Here is a 15177-nt window from a genome sequence, read left to right as displayed (position 1 = left end):
CCAAATAATAAATCAGCCATAGCTGATTAGTAAATATGACATGAGGTCTGGGAGTTTTTAAGTTTCATTCTTTTATTACATTTTTTTCTTAGAACTGTTAAAAGGTCACCATGGCAGCCTGTGTGTCTTCAACATCAGCTACACAACGCAGCAAGTGTAAGTTCCAAATACCTGTCTTGACCACTTCATGTATGGTTTTGTACTTTAAACAATTATGACAAACCTGTTATTTTTCCTCCATAGCCATTTGGATCATCGGTGACAGCTGAGTGAGGCGTGGTGCCCAGAGAGCTGCAGAGACCCTCGGAGACAACCTTGGCCTCCCTGACGTCTGTGTCTCCTGGTTCGGTTGGGGCGGACTGCGGTGGAAAGACCTTCTCCACTTCTTTTATCACTCCCTTCATGGAAGAGCAGCTCCTCATGTCCTCATCATTCACTGCGGCGGCAATGACATGGGGGTGGTCAGCAGTGTGAAGCTGGTCAACATGATGAAGGAGGACCTGCACCGGCTTCACCTTCTCCACCCTCATATGACCATCATCATGTCGTCCATCACCCAAAGGCGTAGATGGAGGCCAGGTGTAATACCTGCCAAAATTGAGAAGGCCCGGAGGTTCGTCAACAGTGTAATGGCTACTTTTATTTCTAGTTTAAATGGTGCAGTTATTGTGCATCCTCACATCAGAAATTACAGTCCAGGGATATTTTTGTCAGACAGAGTTCATTTCACTAATAGGGGAAATGATATATTTTTAACTAATATTGCCGATTGTCTTAATGGCCAGCTCCAAAAGCAGTGAAAGACTTCCAGGTGGGAGTCTCGCTGCTTTTGAATTTGGCCTTTATGACAGATTCATTTTCAGACAAACAAGATAAACATATCCCTGACTGTTATAGCTAATGTGTTGATGTAATTTATCTGTAGCCATTACACTGTTGAACTGTTCTTCCTTCAAACCACAATGTTACACTCACTCTGCAGCTCTCTGGGCCCAGTTGAATATTTTACGTTTTTTTTAATGTGTCGACACTTTGTGCCCTGTTGTTTTATAAAATGTAGTGTAAAAAATAAATGTTTTTGCTCAATTACTGGAATTTCTTTGGATAAGACTACAAAGTGAGGAATAGTCATTTACAAGTTATTTGTACAACAGGCCCATTTTAAATCCCAACAGTTTCTTAGCAGCCAATAGAAATGTGTTCTTTACTAACTTTACTTGGTTTAAAAATCTTACTAAAATAAACAGAGTGCCGTATTGCAAAACCCAATCATACTTGTTATGTAAATATTAGCTTTGTAGATATTTGTGTGCAACAAAAACCAAACTTAAATAATTTGTCATTCTTTATTGAAAAACAACAAAATACAGGTATACAGAAAGTGTTGGAAAATGATAATGTGAAAGTATTGCTCTTTAAATGAAGAAAAGAAAAACTCTAAAAATGTCCTGTACAGCAACATGACAGAAGAATGGTGGTCTGTCTGTCAGAATGTGCTGAACAGATTTGCTCTATCAAGAGGAGCCTTAATGTGTACGAGGTTCCCCTTGAGTAATATGGGTTTGGGTTAAGTATTGCCACATCAGCATGTAAATGCTGAACCAGTCTGGAATAAAGACTGCTGATAGAGGATAAACAAGTAAATAAGGGAAAAATAAATACGACTAGGAAACCAACATAAAAACAGCAACCAGCAGCTGCACCTGTGAAGAAACATTTCTAAGAGTCATCAAGAAAACGTGGGATGAACAACTATAAACATGTAAACCATGAACCACAAACATCATGAACAACAAACATCAACAAGCATGTGTTCATGCGTGTGCGGGGATGTGAAGTGTTAGACCGCCAAGGATCAGGTGCACTCTGGAACGGCCAGAAAACCTTGCTACAGATAAGTCAGCAAGGCCACATCCAGAACCGGGCTGACACGGGTCATGGGCCACAGGACACAGGAATCACACAGCATTTCCACCTGAAACAGAATCATTAAAATTAGAATCAAATACAATACAATACATTGTTCAGTATGACATCAAATGGATTTTTAAAGAAGGCAATTGGACTTCTTTGGTTTCATGAATATAGGAGGGTTGATCTTAAGCCTGATTCATGCTTCTCCTGCGTCAGTGCTGAGACACGCAACTCCATTATCCGCCCTTGCGTAGGGCCCCAGCAGGCACGCAAGTACACACGGAGTCGAGCCCACTTTTTTAAACATCCGTTTAACGAGACGGACAGCGCAAGCTTGTGATTGGTCAGGATGCCGTTGTCGTCTACAGCGCCGCCATTGCGCACTCAAAAACAAAGAGCCGAGGATAACTAGCGACGGACACGGAGAAACTTGAAGAACAACTCGCAAAAAAACTCTAAAAACATGAACGTTTTTATCCCCCGTGACTGGAGGAGTGAAATGATGCACAGCAAGCGTTTTATTTGTAGACGGAAATGACAGGAATCGTGGGTTTAGAGGTGGCAAGCCCATGAAGAGGTGTAGGAGAATGAGACAAATTTGTCTGTTAAAACGTCTCTTATGTACAAAAAACACAATATCGTCACACTATTTTGGACCGATACATGACAGGATACCACAGAACAGCTCTCCGCCCTCTGCTGTCCGGTCCGGGAATTGCTTTGCAACACTCCCCAGGAGACGGAGAAGTATAAGAGCTAAACGTCTCCGTCCGTGCGTGTCTGTCCCTGTTGGAGCGGACAGAGAAGCATGAATCAGGCTTTATTGTAGCTGTCAATTGTTGCTTGATAAGCAGAAACTGTCACCTTCAAAACATCTCCTCTGCACAGGTGTTTCTTTGTAATTAGGAACAGGAATAAAGTTATAGAGGTCAGCAGGTAAAAGATCAGCTTAAATTAATTTCACCATTAGACCAAAGGATGTTGTGTAGGCGTGAGATCACCAAAGATGATAGGGTCTTTTAAATCTTACTTTCAGATAAGCTGATGACGTTCAGCAGCTGAAACTGGGGGTGAACTGGCAGGAACTCAACCGCAGGGAGAAAATGAATACCTGCTAGGAACAAAATAGAACAAACAAACCAAAAACCCCATACTGCTGGGATTCAACAATACAGCTTATCTGTGCAATAACATATCAAAATGATTTTAGTTTTAAGATATTTTATGTTTTTCTTCAATGTAACATCAACCTATCAAGAAATTTGTCATCAAATATATTTCAGAAAACTGAGAAGGTTGCATATGCATTTAGCATGTTGTAACTTTTACTCTGAACTTTATCAAGTGTTCACTTACATAAATGTTAGAATATCACCTTAGGTCCCGTTCATGCAGACTCTAAGGAATAGATAGTAACATATATGTAACAGTAAATGAAACAGTGCCTGACTTTTTAAAACTCCATTTACAACTTAGTGTAGCATCCTGTATGTTGGGGTCAAACTTCAAGGATAAAGAGTGTATACTTAGGCCCCGTTCATGCAGGCTCTAAGTAACATTTAAAAGGATGATTTATTAATCCAGATTTTGCTCCTTGAAATCCTCCTCTTTCTCCTTCATAATTTTATAATTCCCAAAATGTTTACTAAAAAGATTAAGATGTTTTTAAAGCTTCATTAAGATAAGATGAAAAAAATTGCAGTTACAGCAAACTGCCACTGGAGGGGAGCAGCTCGCCATCTTCTCTTCATTAACTGATGTCTGAAATGTAGTGTAATTCTGTTTATTGCCGGCATAGGGCGCACATTTCCCATTCTTTTAGGGGGGGGTGGAAACTGTTCATAAGAATTTAGATGATGAAAAAGTTGCAGTTTCAGCAAACAGCCACCGGAGGGCAGCATGTGGTGCAACTATACCTTTTTAATTTTTGCCATTTAGAATAGAACATTTTAGTCTCATAGTCTTAATGAAGCTTAACAAACCCTTAATCTTTTTGGTAAACATTTTGGGAATTATAAATGTGTCTGTGGTTCCTCAAGGACTAGTCACCAAGCAGCCAATCATAATCAGTGCGCAGTCACGTGCTGCACTTACGCCATTTCCGCTCCTGCAGACCCTGGAAGAAGCTGGCGTTAGGAATTGAGAGGCTACCTACCGAGGCTGGTTTAATTTAGCACCGAGGGGCTCGAAGCAGACCGAAGCCCCGCTGGATTAATGTGGACACGGCAGCGCGACGTGCCAGCAGGGCCTCGACAAGCCAAACGAGCCGAAACAACAGCAAGGAGCTAACCGCTAGCTCAGCTTGTATTTGTTAGCAGAGCTAAAACGACGGACAGTGACTCTCCGTTTGTCGGAGTTTGTAGCTCACACACCGCACGGCTTGGGGCTCCGGTCTCCCACAACATCTGGTGGATGAATGATGTCTACCGCTAGTATTGACCCTCAGGTAAGCAGCGAGGATAGCGTGTTAGTGCCAGCGTTTAGCTTCATGATTAGGGAAGGGAGATAAGTTCGCTAAAAGAGAGATGAGGGCTTAGCTGCAAAACTCACCAAGGCCTGGACCACAGCCTCCAGGGCTATCACTGATGGCTTTAATATGAATAAAAATACAGGTTAAACGATCTGCTCGATCCCAGGATGAAGCTGTTATGTTTCTGGTTGATTGATGCATGACTAACAGGCTATCTGTGTTCTCTGTTTAAATGTCACTATGAAGACATCAAAAGGACAAGATGCAGGCAAAGGTAAGATATTTGTTCAGATGTTTGATAACACTCTGATATGGTCGACAGGTATTGTTTTTTTTCTTCTTCTTTTTTTCTAAGTAAAGTGACCTGGTGGCTTTTTTTGCATCATCAAAGTTTCAGCTGTGCTTAATGCAGCTGCAGTATTTTATCCTCTGACCAGATATTAATAAGTGCGCTTTGCTCCATGTCTTCCCACAAGACATTTTTCAACTTTATTTTTTCTTCCTTCTAGATACAGTGGATACCAACAGTCTACACACCCATAGTAAAATATCAGGTCCCCGTACTGTACAAAAACGAGACAAAGATGAATAATTTCAGAACTTTTACCACCTTTATTGTATCCTATGAACTGCACCACTCAATTAAAAAACTGAAATATTTTATGTGAAGGGATGGAAACAAAAGCATGTTGGGAAAAGTGTAATGGTCTGATAAAACTAAGATGGAACTTTTTGGCCATAATTCAAAAACACGTGTCTGGTGCAAAAACAATGCTGCACATCATCAAAAAAAAAACACCATACCCACAGTGAAGCACGGTGGTGGCAGCATCATGCTTTAGGGCTGTTTTTTATTCAGCCCCAAATGAGTCTTAATATTTCTGTCATTTTGGAAGGAATGTCAGTTTTTCTCCTTTCACAACAAAGGAAGGAGGGGCGTAACTACTGCTTACCATCAGTGAGTGGGGTTGTTGTGTCTCCTGCAAGCTAATACTGCAGCGCCGACAATTGTAATTTGACAATGGCCAGCAAAAAGCTCCACATTTGTTCAAAGTGGTTGCAGTAACCACATTTTACCACAGGATGTCATTTTTAGTTAATTTCTACATAATGCGCCTTTAAGATGGAGGGAATTATGAACCAAGTACCAGTCAATATTGGCACAAAACCTTCAGGCTTCAGCTAGAAAGCTGAACATGACAACAACCCAAAGCATGCATTCAAATCAACAAAGGAATGGTCTCACCTGGAGAAGATTCAAGTTTTGGAATGGCCCAGCCAGAGCCCAGACCTGAGTTCCATAGAAAATTTGTGGGGTGATCTAAAGAGGGCTGAACAGGATATGCCCTCAAAATCTGACAGGTTTAAAGTGTTTCTGCAAAAAAGAGTGAGCAAATCTTCTAAAGTTAAAATGTGCCATGCTGATGGACTCATGCCCTAAAAGACAGAGTGCTGTAATAAAGTCAAAAGGTGCTTCAACAAATATTAGTTTAAGGGTGTGCACACTTATGCAACCACATTATCCCAGCTCCGGACAGAGAATTCTGCTGTTGTGTCCTTGAGCAAGGCACTTAACCCAGCTTGCCTGCTGGTGGTGGTCGGAGGGACCAGTGGCGCCTGTGCTCGGCAGCCTCACCTCTGTCAGTGCGCCCCAGGGCTGCTGTGGCTACATCGTAGCTCATCACCATCAGTGAATGGTACACTATAGTGTAAAGCGCTTTGGAGTCCTTACTCTAAGAGGTGCTATACAAGTGCGGGTCATTTGTCATTATTTTAGTTTTTGTTGGTTTTCTTCCCTCCACCTAAAGTATTAAAAAATATTTTTCTTCAATTAGGTGGTACAGTTCACACGACACAATACAGGTGGTAAAAGTTCTGAACAGGTTTATCTTTGTCTTGTTGATGTACAACACAGGAACCTGACATTTTACCAGGGTAGTGTAGACTTTTAATATCCACTGCAAACCACACAAGGTTTCTTTTGCAAGCTAAGTGAGACGTATGTTTTTAGGTGAACCAGACCAGATTAGAATCAGCTTTCAGGCCCACCTAAATGAAACACCACTTATGCTGTAATTAGGGATGCACCGATACGATACTGGTATCGGTATCGGTAAAAGTTAACCAAAACCAGGAACCGATACCAATGCAGTTGCTTGAAAATGGCTTTACTGTAACTTGTCATTTCTGTTCACCTAATATTTTGGTTTTGTGATGATTTCTATTCATATATTTTACTTTTTCTCTACCTCAGTCTTTTCCTGTTGAAAGCAGAGAAGAAAATAAAATTTGTATTCCAAATCATTGCATTTTTTCTGTGTGGTAGTATCGGTAATCGGTATTGGCGAGTACTCAGATCCAAGTATCGTACCGGTTTGGAAAAAGGGGGTATCGTTGCATCCCTAGCTTAATACTTAATGTCACCCAGCATCACTAACTACTACTCACTTGGTTATACTGTTTATAAACAAACATCAGGTGATGGTGCTAAAACTAGATGCACCAACAAATCAGCCAATATCGGGAATAAGCCAGTATTTCACATGACTGGTGTAGTTTATGATCCAATCTGAACTGAAAGATCTGATTATTTTTATTTTATTTTTCTGTCAAGCAGTGATTAAAATATCTGTGTTTTTCTTGATCACAAACTCCTAATTTATGGCAACAATAATGGGTTATCCATGTGGGGAAATGTACATTTGGAGTTAATCAGGAAAGATATGTATTGTCAGTAAATGGCTTTTAGGTGAATTATTTAGACTATTTCAGTATCGTCAGAGATGCACAAAGAGATAGGTCATCTCTATTCAGAACAGCTGCTGCAGCTTTGCAGCCTTAATACACAAACGTGACAAATGGCAAACGAGTATTAAATCAGTCACCATCCCATGGAGTGTTCTGCTACTTCACTAATAAACAGAGTTGTAGAAATATCACGCATGGCCTCAGACTACCACACATGCACAGTTCTCTCTCATCATGAATTTATTTATTTTCCAAATCAGTTTATTTAAGTAACATTTTTTTTTTGTTTCCGAGTCATTGTTGACATTTGCACTCTTTATAATAAATGTGTGGCTTTTCCTTTAAACACGTTTCTGGCAACAAATAATACTCCCATTCTTGCATCACTCTCTGGTCCTGTTCCCAGTAAAGCTTGCTTTATGCTTGACGTGTCCGCGAGGTTCGCACAGCTCCGCGTGGCAAAATTGCGTCGTTTTAACAACCACGCGCCTCTGCACGGCCCAGACTTTCCGCACCGCGCACCTAGGAAATTTTCTAACTACGCGGACGGTCGGACGCAGAAAAACATGGCGGACTGGCAAGAACTAGTATGGCAGAGGTTCGTAAATACAGACATTTGTATGATTCAGCTCTCAAAGATCACCGTGATCAACATGTTAATAATTCTTGGCGAGAAATAGCTCCCACTGTCAGAAAAGACGAGGACGCTGTTAATAAATGCTGGAATGCCATGTTGTAAACAACAGTCATTTTTACTTCTACTATGGTGTAGTGTTGGATGCATGCCGTAGAGCTCCATGCTGCCCCCTACAGTTTGGGAGAATATTGGCTCACCGCAGAGACAAGCCGCATGAACCATAAACGCTGCAAGTTGTGAAGCGTGTACCATCCGCGAGCCGCATCACCAAGCGGAAAGTGAATGCGTCAAGCATAAACCAAGCTTAAGGCTGTTCAGTAATGGGGATTTTCAGATACCTGCATCAGGAAGCAGATGATGTCTTGAGCAGTCCGTGTTTTACAGCTTGTATCATGATCGACAAAGTAAACATGGCTTTATTTGCTTGGTGGGTAATGCATGTAAATCACACCGAGCAGTTTTGACAACAGTTTGATGTCCTTGCAGCCTTTCCAGTTTCGGTGCAGAATGGCTCCCTCCATCAAAAGGACTCTGTGCATGACAATGACTTTGAACCCTATCTCACCAGCCAGTCCAGTCAGGTGGGAAATTCAGAGGATTTGTTGTTGTTGTTAATGTGCAACATGAAACTAATAGTGAGAAATATTTTGGTCCTAATATTGACATTAATTCTTTTTTCTGTTGTAGAATAACAGCTATCAGTCCATGACAGACCCTTACCTGTCCAGCTACTATGCCCCTTCTATTGGGTTTCCTTACCCTCTCAATGAGGCTCCGTGGTCTACAGGAGGTGACCCACCTATTCCCTACTTGGCACCTTATGCCCCTCTTAGCAATGGAGACCATCACTTTATGCCCGACACTGTTTTTGGGCAGCCTGGTGGGCTGAGCAACAGCATTTACACTCACAGGTTTAATTTTTTTCCTGAGAATCCAGCGTTCTCAGCCTGGGGCACCAGTGGTTCTCAGGGCCAGCAGACTCAGAGCTCAGCTTATGGGGGCAGCTACAGCTACCCACCCAGCTCTCTAGGAGGCACTTTAGTCCCTGATGGCCAGACGGGTTTCCATAGTGACACCCTGAGCAAGGCGCCGGGCATGAATAGCCTGGAACAGGGCATGCTAGGCCTAAAAATTGGGGGAGATGTGACAGGAAATGGCTCAGGTGTGAAGGGTGCAGGCTCTGTGATAGGTGGCGGTGTAGCTGCAGCTGTTGCCACAGGAAACGGTGGCACACCAATTGGAATGCCCTCTCAGAAACCCACATCATGGGCAGCTATTGCTAGCAAACCTGCCAAACTGCAGCAGCAAAAGTTAAAGAACAAGCCTGGCACGCCTACAGCTGGAGGAGCTCTGCTCCCACCCCCTCTCAAACACAACATGGACATCGATACATGGGATAATAAGGGAGCTGCTACAAAAATGGCCCCTTTGTTACCTCACCATCACCACCACCACCATCACCACCACCACCAACAACACCACCACCACCACCAACAACAGCATCCGTCCCAGATTCACTCCCATGCTCCAAGTCTCATACCTCCCCTTCAGCAGTCCTTGCAGTCGGCCCAGTCCCTCGTGCAGCAGATGACCATGCCAGGTCCTGCGGTAGTGCCTCCGCAGCCTTACCAGAACCACAACTCTGCTCCTACACCTCAGACTCGATGGGTTGCTCCACGCAACCGCATCATGTGCTACAGTGGTGGGAGCCTGGACAGCAGCGGCTCCTCCAACAACGGTGGTGTGGGTAATGGAGCTGCACTGGGCGTAGTGGTACCTTCAGAACCGGGATCAGAGTCCCATCCTGTGCTAGAGAAGCTGCGAGCAGCCCACAGCTACAACCCCAAGGAATTTGACTGGAACCTGAAAAACGGCCGTGTGTTCATCATCAAGAGCTACTCCGAGGACGACATCCACCGCTCCATCAAGTACTCCATCTGGTGCAGCACAGAGCACGGCAACAAGCGTTTAGACTCCGCCTACAGAGCCATGAACTCTAAAGGCCCAGTCTACTTGCTATTCAGTGTGAATGGCAGCGGCCACTTCTGTGGTGTGGCAGAGATGTGCTCTCCAGTGGACTACGGCACCAGTGCCGGGGTCTGGGCCCAGGACAAGTGGAAGGGCAAGTTTGACGTGAACTGGTTGTTTGTTAAGGACGTGCCTAATAGCCAGCTGCGCCACATCCGTCTGGAAAACAACGACAACAAGCCGGTCACCAACTCACGTGACACTCAGGAGGTTCCTCTGGAGAAGGCCAAACAAGTGCTCAAGATCATCGCCCAGTACAAACACAGCACCTCCATCTTCGATGACTTTTCCCACTATGAGAAGAAGCAGGAGGAGGAAGAGGTGGTAAAAAAGGTAACCACTTTATTTAGGATCAAGCATTTTAGGGATATTTATGATGATGTCCAACTGTTTAAGCAACACAGTCCCCTAGTGTTTTTATTTTTAATCTTCCCTTTTGGTGTGAACAATAAGACATAGAATAGAATATAGTAGACTTTATTAATCCCACAGTGGGGAAATTCACTTGCTACAGCAGCACAAACGCTTAGAGAAAAAGAAGAAGAAAAATAAGAGTGCAGGTAAATACAGTAAGTTATTATTGTAAGCTTCACCAACTAAAAACAACAATTAAAAAAGGAAACTTGGATTTCCAGAAGCATAATGGACACAGGCATACTAATGTACATCTGGAAATGCACAATTATTGAACACATACTGAATATCGCATTGCATAGATGCTATTGTGTACCAGGATAATGCCAGTACCAGCTAAACTGAGGAGTTATACTTTCACTGCAGAGGGATGAATGACCTACGGTAGCATTCTGTTTTACATTTTGGACGTCTTACCCCGGGGACACACCGGCCACCGAAGCGCCAAACAGGGACCGCCTTCATTCGGCGCCCTTGTTATCCTATTCTATAGACCACATGGGCCTACGCAGCGCCGGCGCTCCAGCTCGCGCCGTGCAGCGATCGTTTCGGTGTCTGCTTTGTTTTTTTCGCGAGCCTCGGGTGAACCGCATCAATTCTGGCAGGAAGTCAAACCCAGACATAAGAGGCAGGCCGGTAAATTTAACAAAATAAAGCATTTCAAAATACAATTCTGCGATAGTCAAACGTGTTCGTAAACAGACACTGCATAAAAACCACACACATACACAGCGTGTGTGTGTGTATGTGTGTGTGTGTGTGTGTGTGTGTGTGTGTGTGTGTGACCACGTGAAGGAGGTGTGGTTTTGGGTGTCTTTCAACTGGAGCAAACAGGACAGAGAGGCAGAAAGTCGTAGGCCAGCTATTAACAACTGGTTCACGCCATAGGTTCACACACACACACATACAAACACACACACACAAACAGCAAGGGGGAGGGGGGTGTAGAGGAAAAGAGCAGAGAAAAGGCGGAGAGGAAATGGAGGACACCAAGTGGTTAAAAGAAAAACTACGAGGCGCGCCTCGACCGGAGCAGAGAAACAAGCGTCTGGTCTGAACTGAGGAGCAGCGGCCGAATTTTGTGAGCGCTTCGCCTCCCGGCGCTTCGGCAGCCGGTGTGTCCCTGGCTTTAGTCTGCCACTGAAGGAGCTGTCCATGGTCTCCCCAGTGGAATGCAGTGGGTGGGAGGGGTTTTCCAAGATCAGCATCATAAGCATCATACATGTAATTTCAGGTACATTGCCCTTTTTATGTCAAGTTATATAGAAAACGCTGATGTTCCAGGACTGTTTTGTAATAATCAGTTCATTCAGTCCTTCAGACACAAAGATCAGGTTACCTTCTGCTGCTTATCTGATCCTGATTAAAGATACAGTTGGCACACAGTACTGTTGTTACGACAAACACAAGTTGAACTGCATGCAAGGTGTTTTTATCTCTTCACTTTGCTGTGATTAAAAGTAGTGATAGGAAAATAAGCAGCAGTATGTTCAGTTATATTCATTCTGTTGCATTTTTCTGATCTTTTTGTTGTTTGTGTAACAGAGCTACGAGCCTGTTTCAGTACAGAGTCGATCCAGAATTGATCAGGTAAAGTGTGATCTTTACTTTTCTATAAACCGGAAAAACACTTGTTCAAACCTTCTCATTCTGCCCTGTGCTTGTATTTTTTTTTTACTGCCGCTATTTTGCATGTTGCAAGTGTGTCTCTGCTGCAGCGCACCTGGTTTGAGTCGTTTGCAGATTAATGGGCTTCTACTGAACTGGAGGATACGCTGAGGAGGTTATTCAACCGTTAAACCAGGTGTGCTGGAGCAGGGAAACGCCTCAAATCTGCAGGATAGTGGCCTTCTAGGACTAGAACTGGACATCACTTGTGTCAGTAACTGTCTGCCAAAGAGAGAAAAAATTTAATCATGATTTTTGTGAAGACATGCATCACAGTGTATAGGGGTGTAACAGTATGCTAAAATCGTATTGGGTTCGGTTCAGTGTTTTGAAGACCTCAGCTCGATTAATTTTCGGTATATTATTATTATATTTATTTATTTAACATGTAAAGTGGCTCCTATGGTGAGCAGAACCAGGTGTCACCACAGTCTGCTGATCTAACATGATGTATTTAGTTATCACAGGTTATTTGTGCAGCTATGAGCGTCATGCTCATACTAGTGTCGTGTTTGACTGTTGATGGTCTGTGTTTTTATTTCTGCAGCGAGCCTTAAAAACTCGCCTCACACCACCCAGAGTTTCTTCTTTAAAACTCGTGTTAAGTAACGAGCTTCCTCCACGCCATATTTTTGGTTGTAGGATGAAAACTTCACATCATTTGTCCCAGGGGAAAAGTTCAGCGGACGTGTTTGTTTAAATTTTTGCCGCCGTGTGCCTTCACAGTGTGAGAGAAGAGAGGGAGGGGCGAAGCGACGCTCCGTTTAGCGTCTCTACGGGCTCCAGTAGCAGAGACGGCCAGCTGGTTTGATCCACTCTGAAAGGCGTTGATCAGAATTTGCAGATCACATTTTTTAAAGGAGATCGGGTGCGTGCAGCCATCATGTGTCACTCAATACAGCGTCCATGCAGAAACTCGCCTAAGAACTTTGTCCACTGCACTTAAATCATGCAAATAAAAATTCATTATTTAACGGAAAAATGAACCGAGACGGTACGCAAATGGACCAAACTGAACATGCAGAACCAAAATGATTCCCCCAACCGAAAACCGAAGTGGTTTTCTGGGTCCAGCAGCACAGATTTATTATCTCAGTGGAGATAAATCTGTGTTGCAAAGCAAACAGTCAGTAGTATAGTTGTGTTGCCATTGGTGGTATAGATGTGTTGCCATTGGTGGTATAGTTGTGTTGCCATTGGTGGTATAGATGTGTTGCCATTGGTGGTATAGTTGTGTTGCCATTGGTGGTATAGATGTGTTGCCATTGGTGGTATAGTTGTGTTGCCATTGGGTCCTCAAAGTTCTCAAAAATAAAAAACGAAGATACAGTGTTCATCCAAAAATCTATTTGCCACCAAAAATAAAAGGTCACAGGTATTTTGTTAAGACTGCCTTTAGCTTTGATTACGGCACACATTCACTGTGGCATTGTTTTGATAAGCTTCTACAATGTCACCAGATTTATTTCCATCCAGTGTTGCATTGATGATGGTAGAGTCTGACCGCTGCACAAAGCCTTCTCCAGCACATCCCAAATAATCTCAGTGGGGTTAAGGTCTGGACTCTGTGGTGGGCAATCTGTGTGAAAATGATGTCTCATGCTCTCTTTCACTAGCTGAGCCTGATGAATCCTGGCATTGTCATCTTGGTTTATGTCCGTGTCTTCAGGGAAGATGGAATAGCCTGGTCATTCAGGATATCGAGGTAGTCAGCTGACCTCATTCTTGGAGCACATCCTGTTGCTGAACCTAGACCTGACCAACTGCAGCGACCCAGATCATAGCACTGCCCCCACAGGCTTGTACAGTAGGCACTAGGCATGATGGGCGCATCACTTCGTCTGCCTCTCTTCTTACCCTGATGCCCCATCACTCTGGAACAGGGTTCATCTGGACTTATCAGACCAGGTTTTAATAATGTGTTGGACAGTTCTTGACTAGCGGTGCCATGGATCATCAGTGATCCGTACAGATCTCTCTGGTTTGATATGCGAATGATCTGCGGATCAGTCACGTGGAGGGCTGAGGCGCCATCTGTTAAATCTAAACAAGAAAAGCATAGTGGTGGTCATGTTGGAGGAGGAGAAGGGGAGCTTGAAAAATCACCTGCTTCATTTAAGTATGGGATCATTTTGGCTTCCCTATAAAACAGGCAGACAAGGGTGGTAGTCCCGCTATTTAATAAGGGGGACCACGGGGTGTGTTCCCACTACAGGGGAATCGCACTCTTGAGCCTCCCTGGCAAAGTCTATTCAGGGGTTCTGGAGAGGAGGGTCCATTGGATAGTCGGACTTCGGATTTTGGAGGAGCAATGTGGTTTTTGTCCTGGCCGTGGAACACTGGACTATCTCTATACCCTTAGGAGTGTCTTGGTTGGTTCGTGGGAGTTCGGCCAACCAATCTACATGTGTTTTGTGGGTTAGGAGAAGACGTCCGACCGTTCCTCGGGAGGCCCTTTGGGGGGTACCAGGCCCTCTGATACAGGTCCCAGCTGAAAGTTTGCCCATGCAGTAATTATCCTAAAGGAGGCTCATACCTATTTGCTTGGTTTTTTTGTGGCCGAGCAGTGTATGTTTTATAAAATAACCCAAAAACTCACTGGTTCTGTTGTAGCTGTTGTGTTTCAGTCGTTTGTCTAATTGTTCTCTTTGTTTTTCAGGATCGTCAGAAGTGAACTGTACACCACGGCCTCTGAACGTTTGATCAACACGTGTTTGGGTGGACACAATGAAATTCAGATAAATACAGAAAACACAAGGACATAAAGACATAAAACTAATATTTTATTTTCTATTTAATTTTAACAACTTTGATCCATGTCAAACTGTTGAGCCACTTTGCTCGGAGTTAACTAGACTTTGTAATTTGTGCAGGGATTGAACTAGTTCCACCATTGAAGTTGTTTTAAAAACATCTATTTTTTCTTCCTTGCTTTCGGTCCTTTTAGCCTTATTAATCTCTTGCTGCCCTGGAACCTTGAAATTCTCAGCTAAAGTATAAATATCTGCACGTCTGTTTGGGAACTCTTGACAACATGCTGCTGATATTTGGTGACTGTTCACTTTGTGGTTTGTGTGTTGAAGAAATGTTAAGTGCTTGTAATGGTTAATTTTAATGAGTGAACAACACTTAACTGACAAGTGTCTGATATCTGTGTGTGGCCAGTTGTGTTTTTTCATCAGAAGACAAAAATAATAGGCTCTACGTTTTTACGTGAGTAAAGTTTTACTTTGGAGAACTTGTGCATAGGCATAAATGTGCATCCCTAACTATTAATATTTATTATTTAAACATCAAT

General features: G+C 43.3%; 1 protein-coding gene across 1 annotated transcript; it reads left to right on the top strand.

Annotated features, from left to right (window-relative positions):
• The first annotated feature begins 4110 nt into the window (after nucleotides 1–4110).
• On the top strand, nucleotides 4111–14586 carry LOC107391294 (YTH domain-containing family protein 1). Its single transcript, XM_015968534.3, has 6 exons — nucleotides 4111–4360; nucleotides 4631–4658; nucleotides 8256–8350; nucleotides 8457–10130; nucleotides 11757–11801; nucleotides 14539–14586. The coding sequence occupies exons 1-6, from the start codon at nucleotides 4331–4333 to the stop codon at nucleotides 14551–14553; spliced, it is 1887 nt and encodes a 628-aa protein (XP_015824020.3). The 5' UTR covers nucleotides 4111–4330; the 3' UTR covers nucleotides 14554–14586.
• The last annotated feature ends 591 nt before the right edge of the window (nucleotides 14587–15177 follow it).

This window comes from Nothobranchius furzeri, chromosome 15, assembly GCF_043380555.1.
Source record: "Nothobranchius furzeri strain GRZ-AD chromosome 15, NfurGRZ-RIMD1, whole genome shotgun sequence".
Classification (NCBI taxonomy): Eukaryota; Metazoa; Chordata; class Actinopteri; order Cyprinodontiformes; family Nothobranchiidae; genus Nothobranchius; species Nothobranchius furzeri.
Note: the sequence above shows the minus strand (reverse complement) of the source record. Positions and strands in the feature narration are given on the sequence as shown.

Bases quoted from the DNA above. Each gene is read 5' to 3' on its own strand.
- LOC107391294 (XM_015968534.3), top strand. From the start codon at position 4,331: ATGATGTCTACCGCTAGTATTGACCCTCAG. The intron at 4,361-4,630 runs GTAAGCAGCGAG...GTCACTATGAAG, and splicing joins CCGCTAGTATTGACCCTCAG to ACATCAAAAGGACAAGATGC. The intron at 4,659-8,255 runs GTAAGATATTTG...ATGTCCTTGCAG, and splicing joins AGGACAAGATGCAGGCAAAG to CCTTTCCAGTTTCGGTGCAG.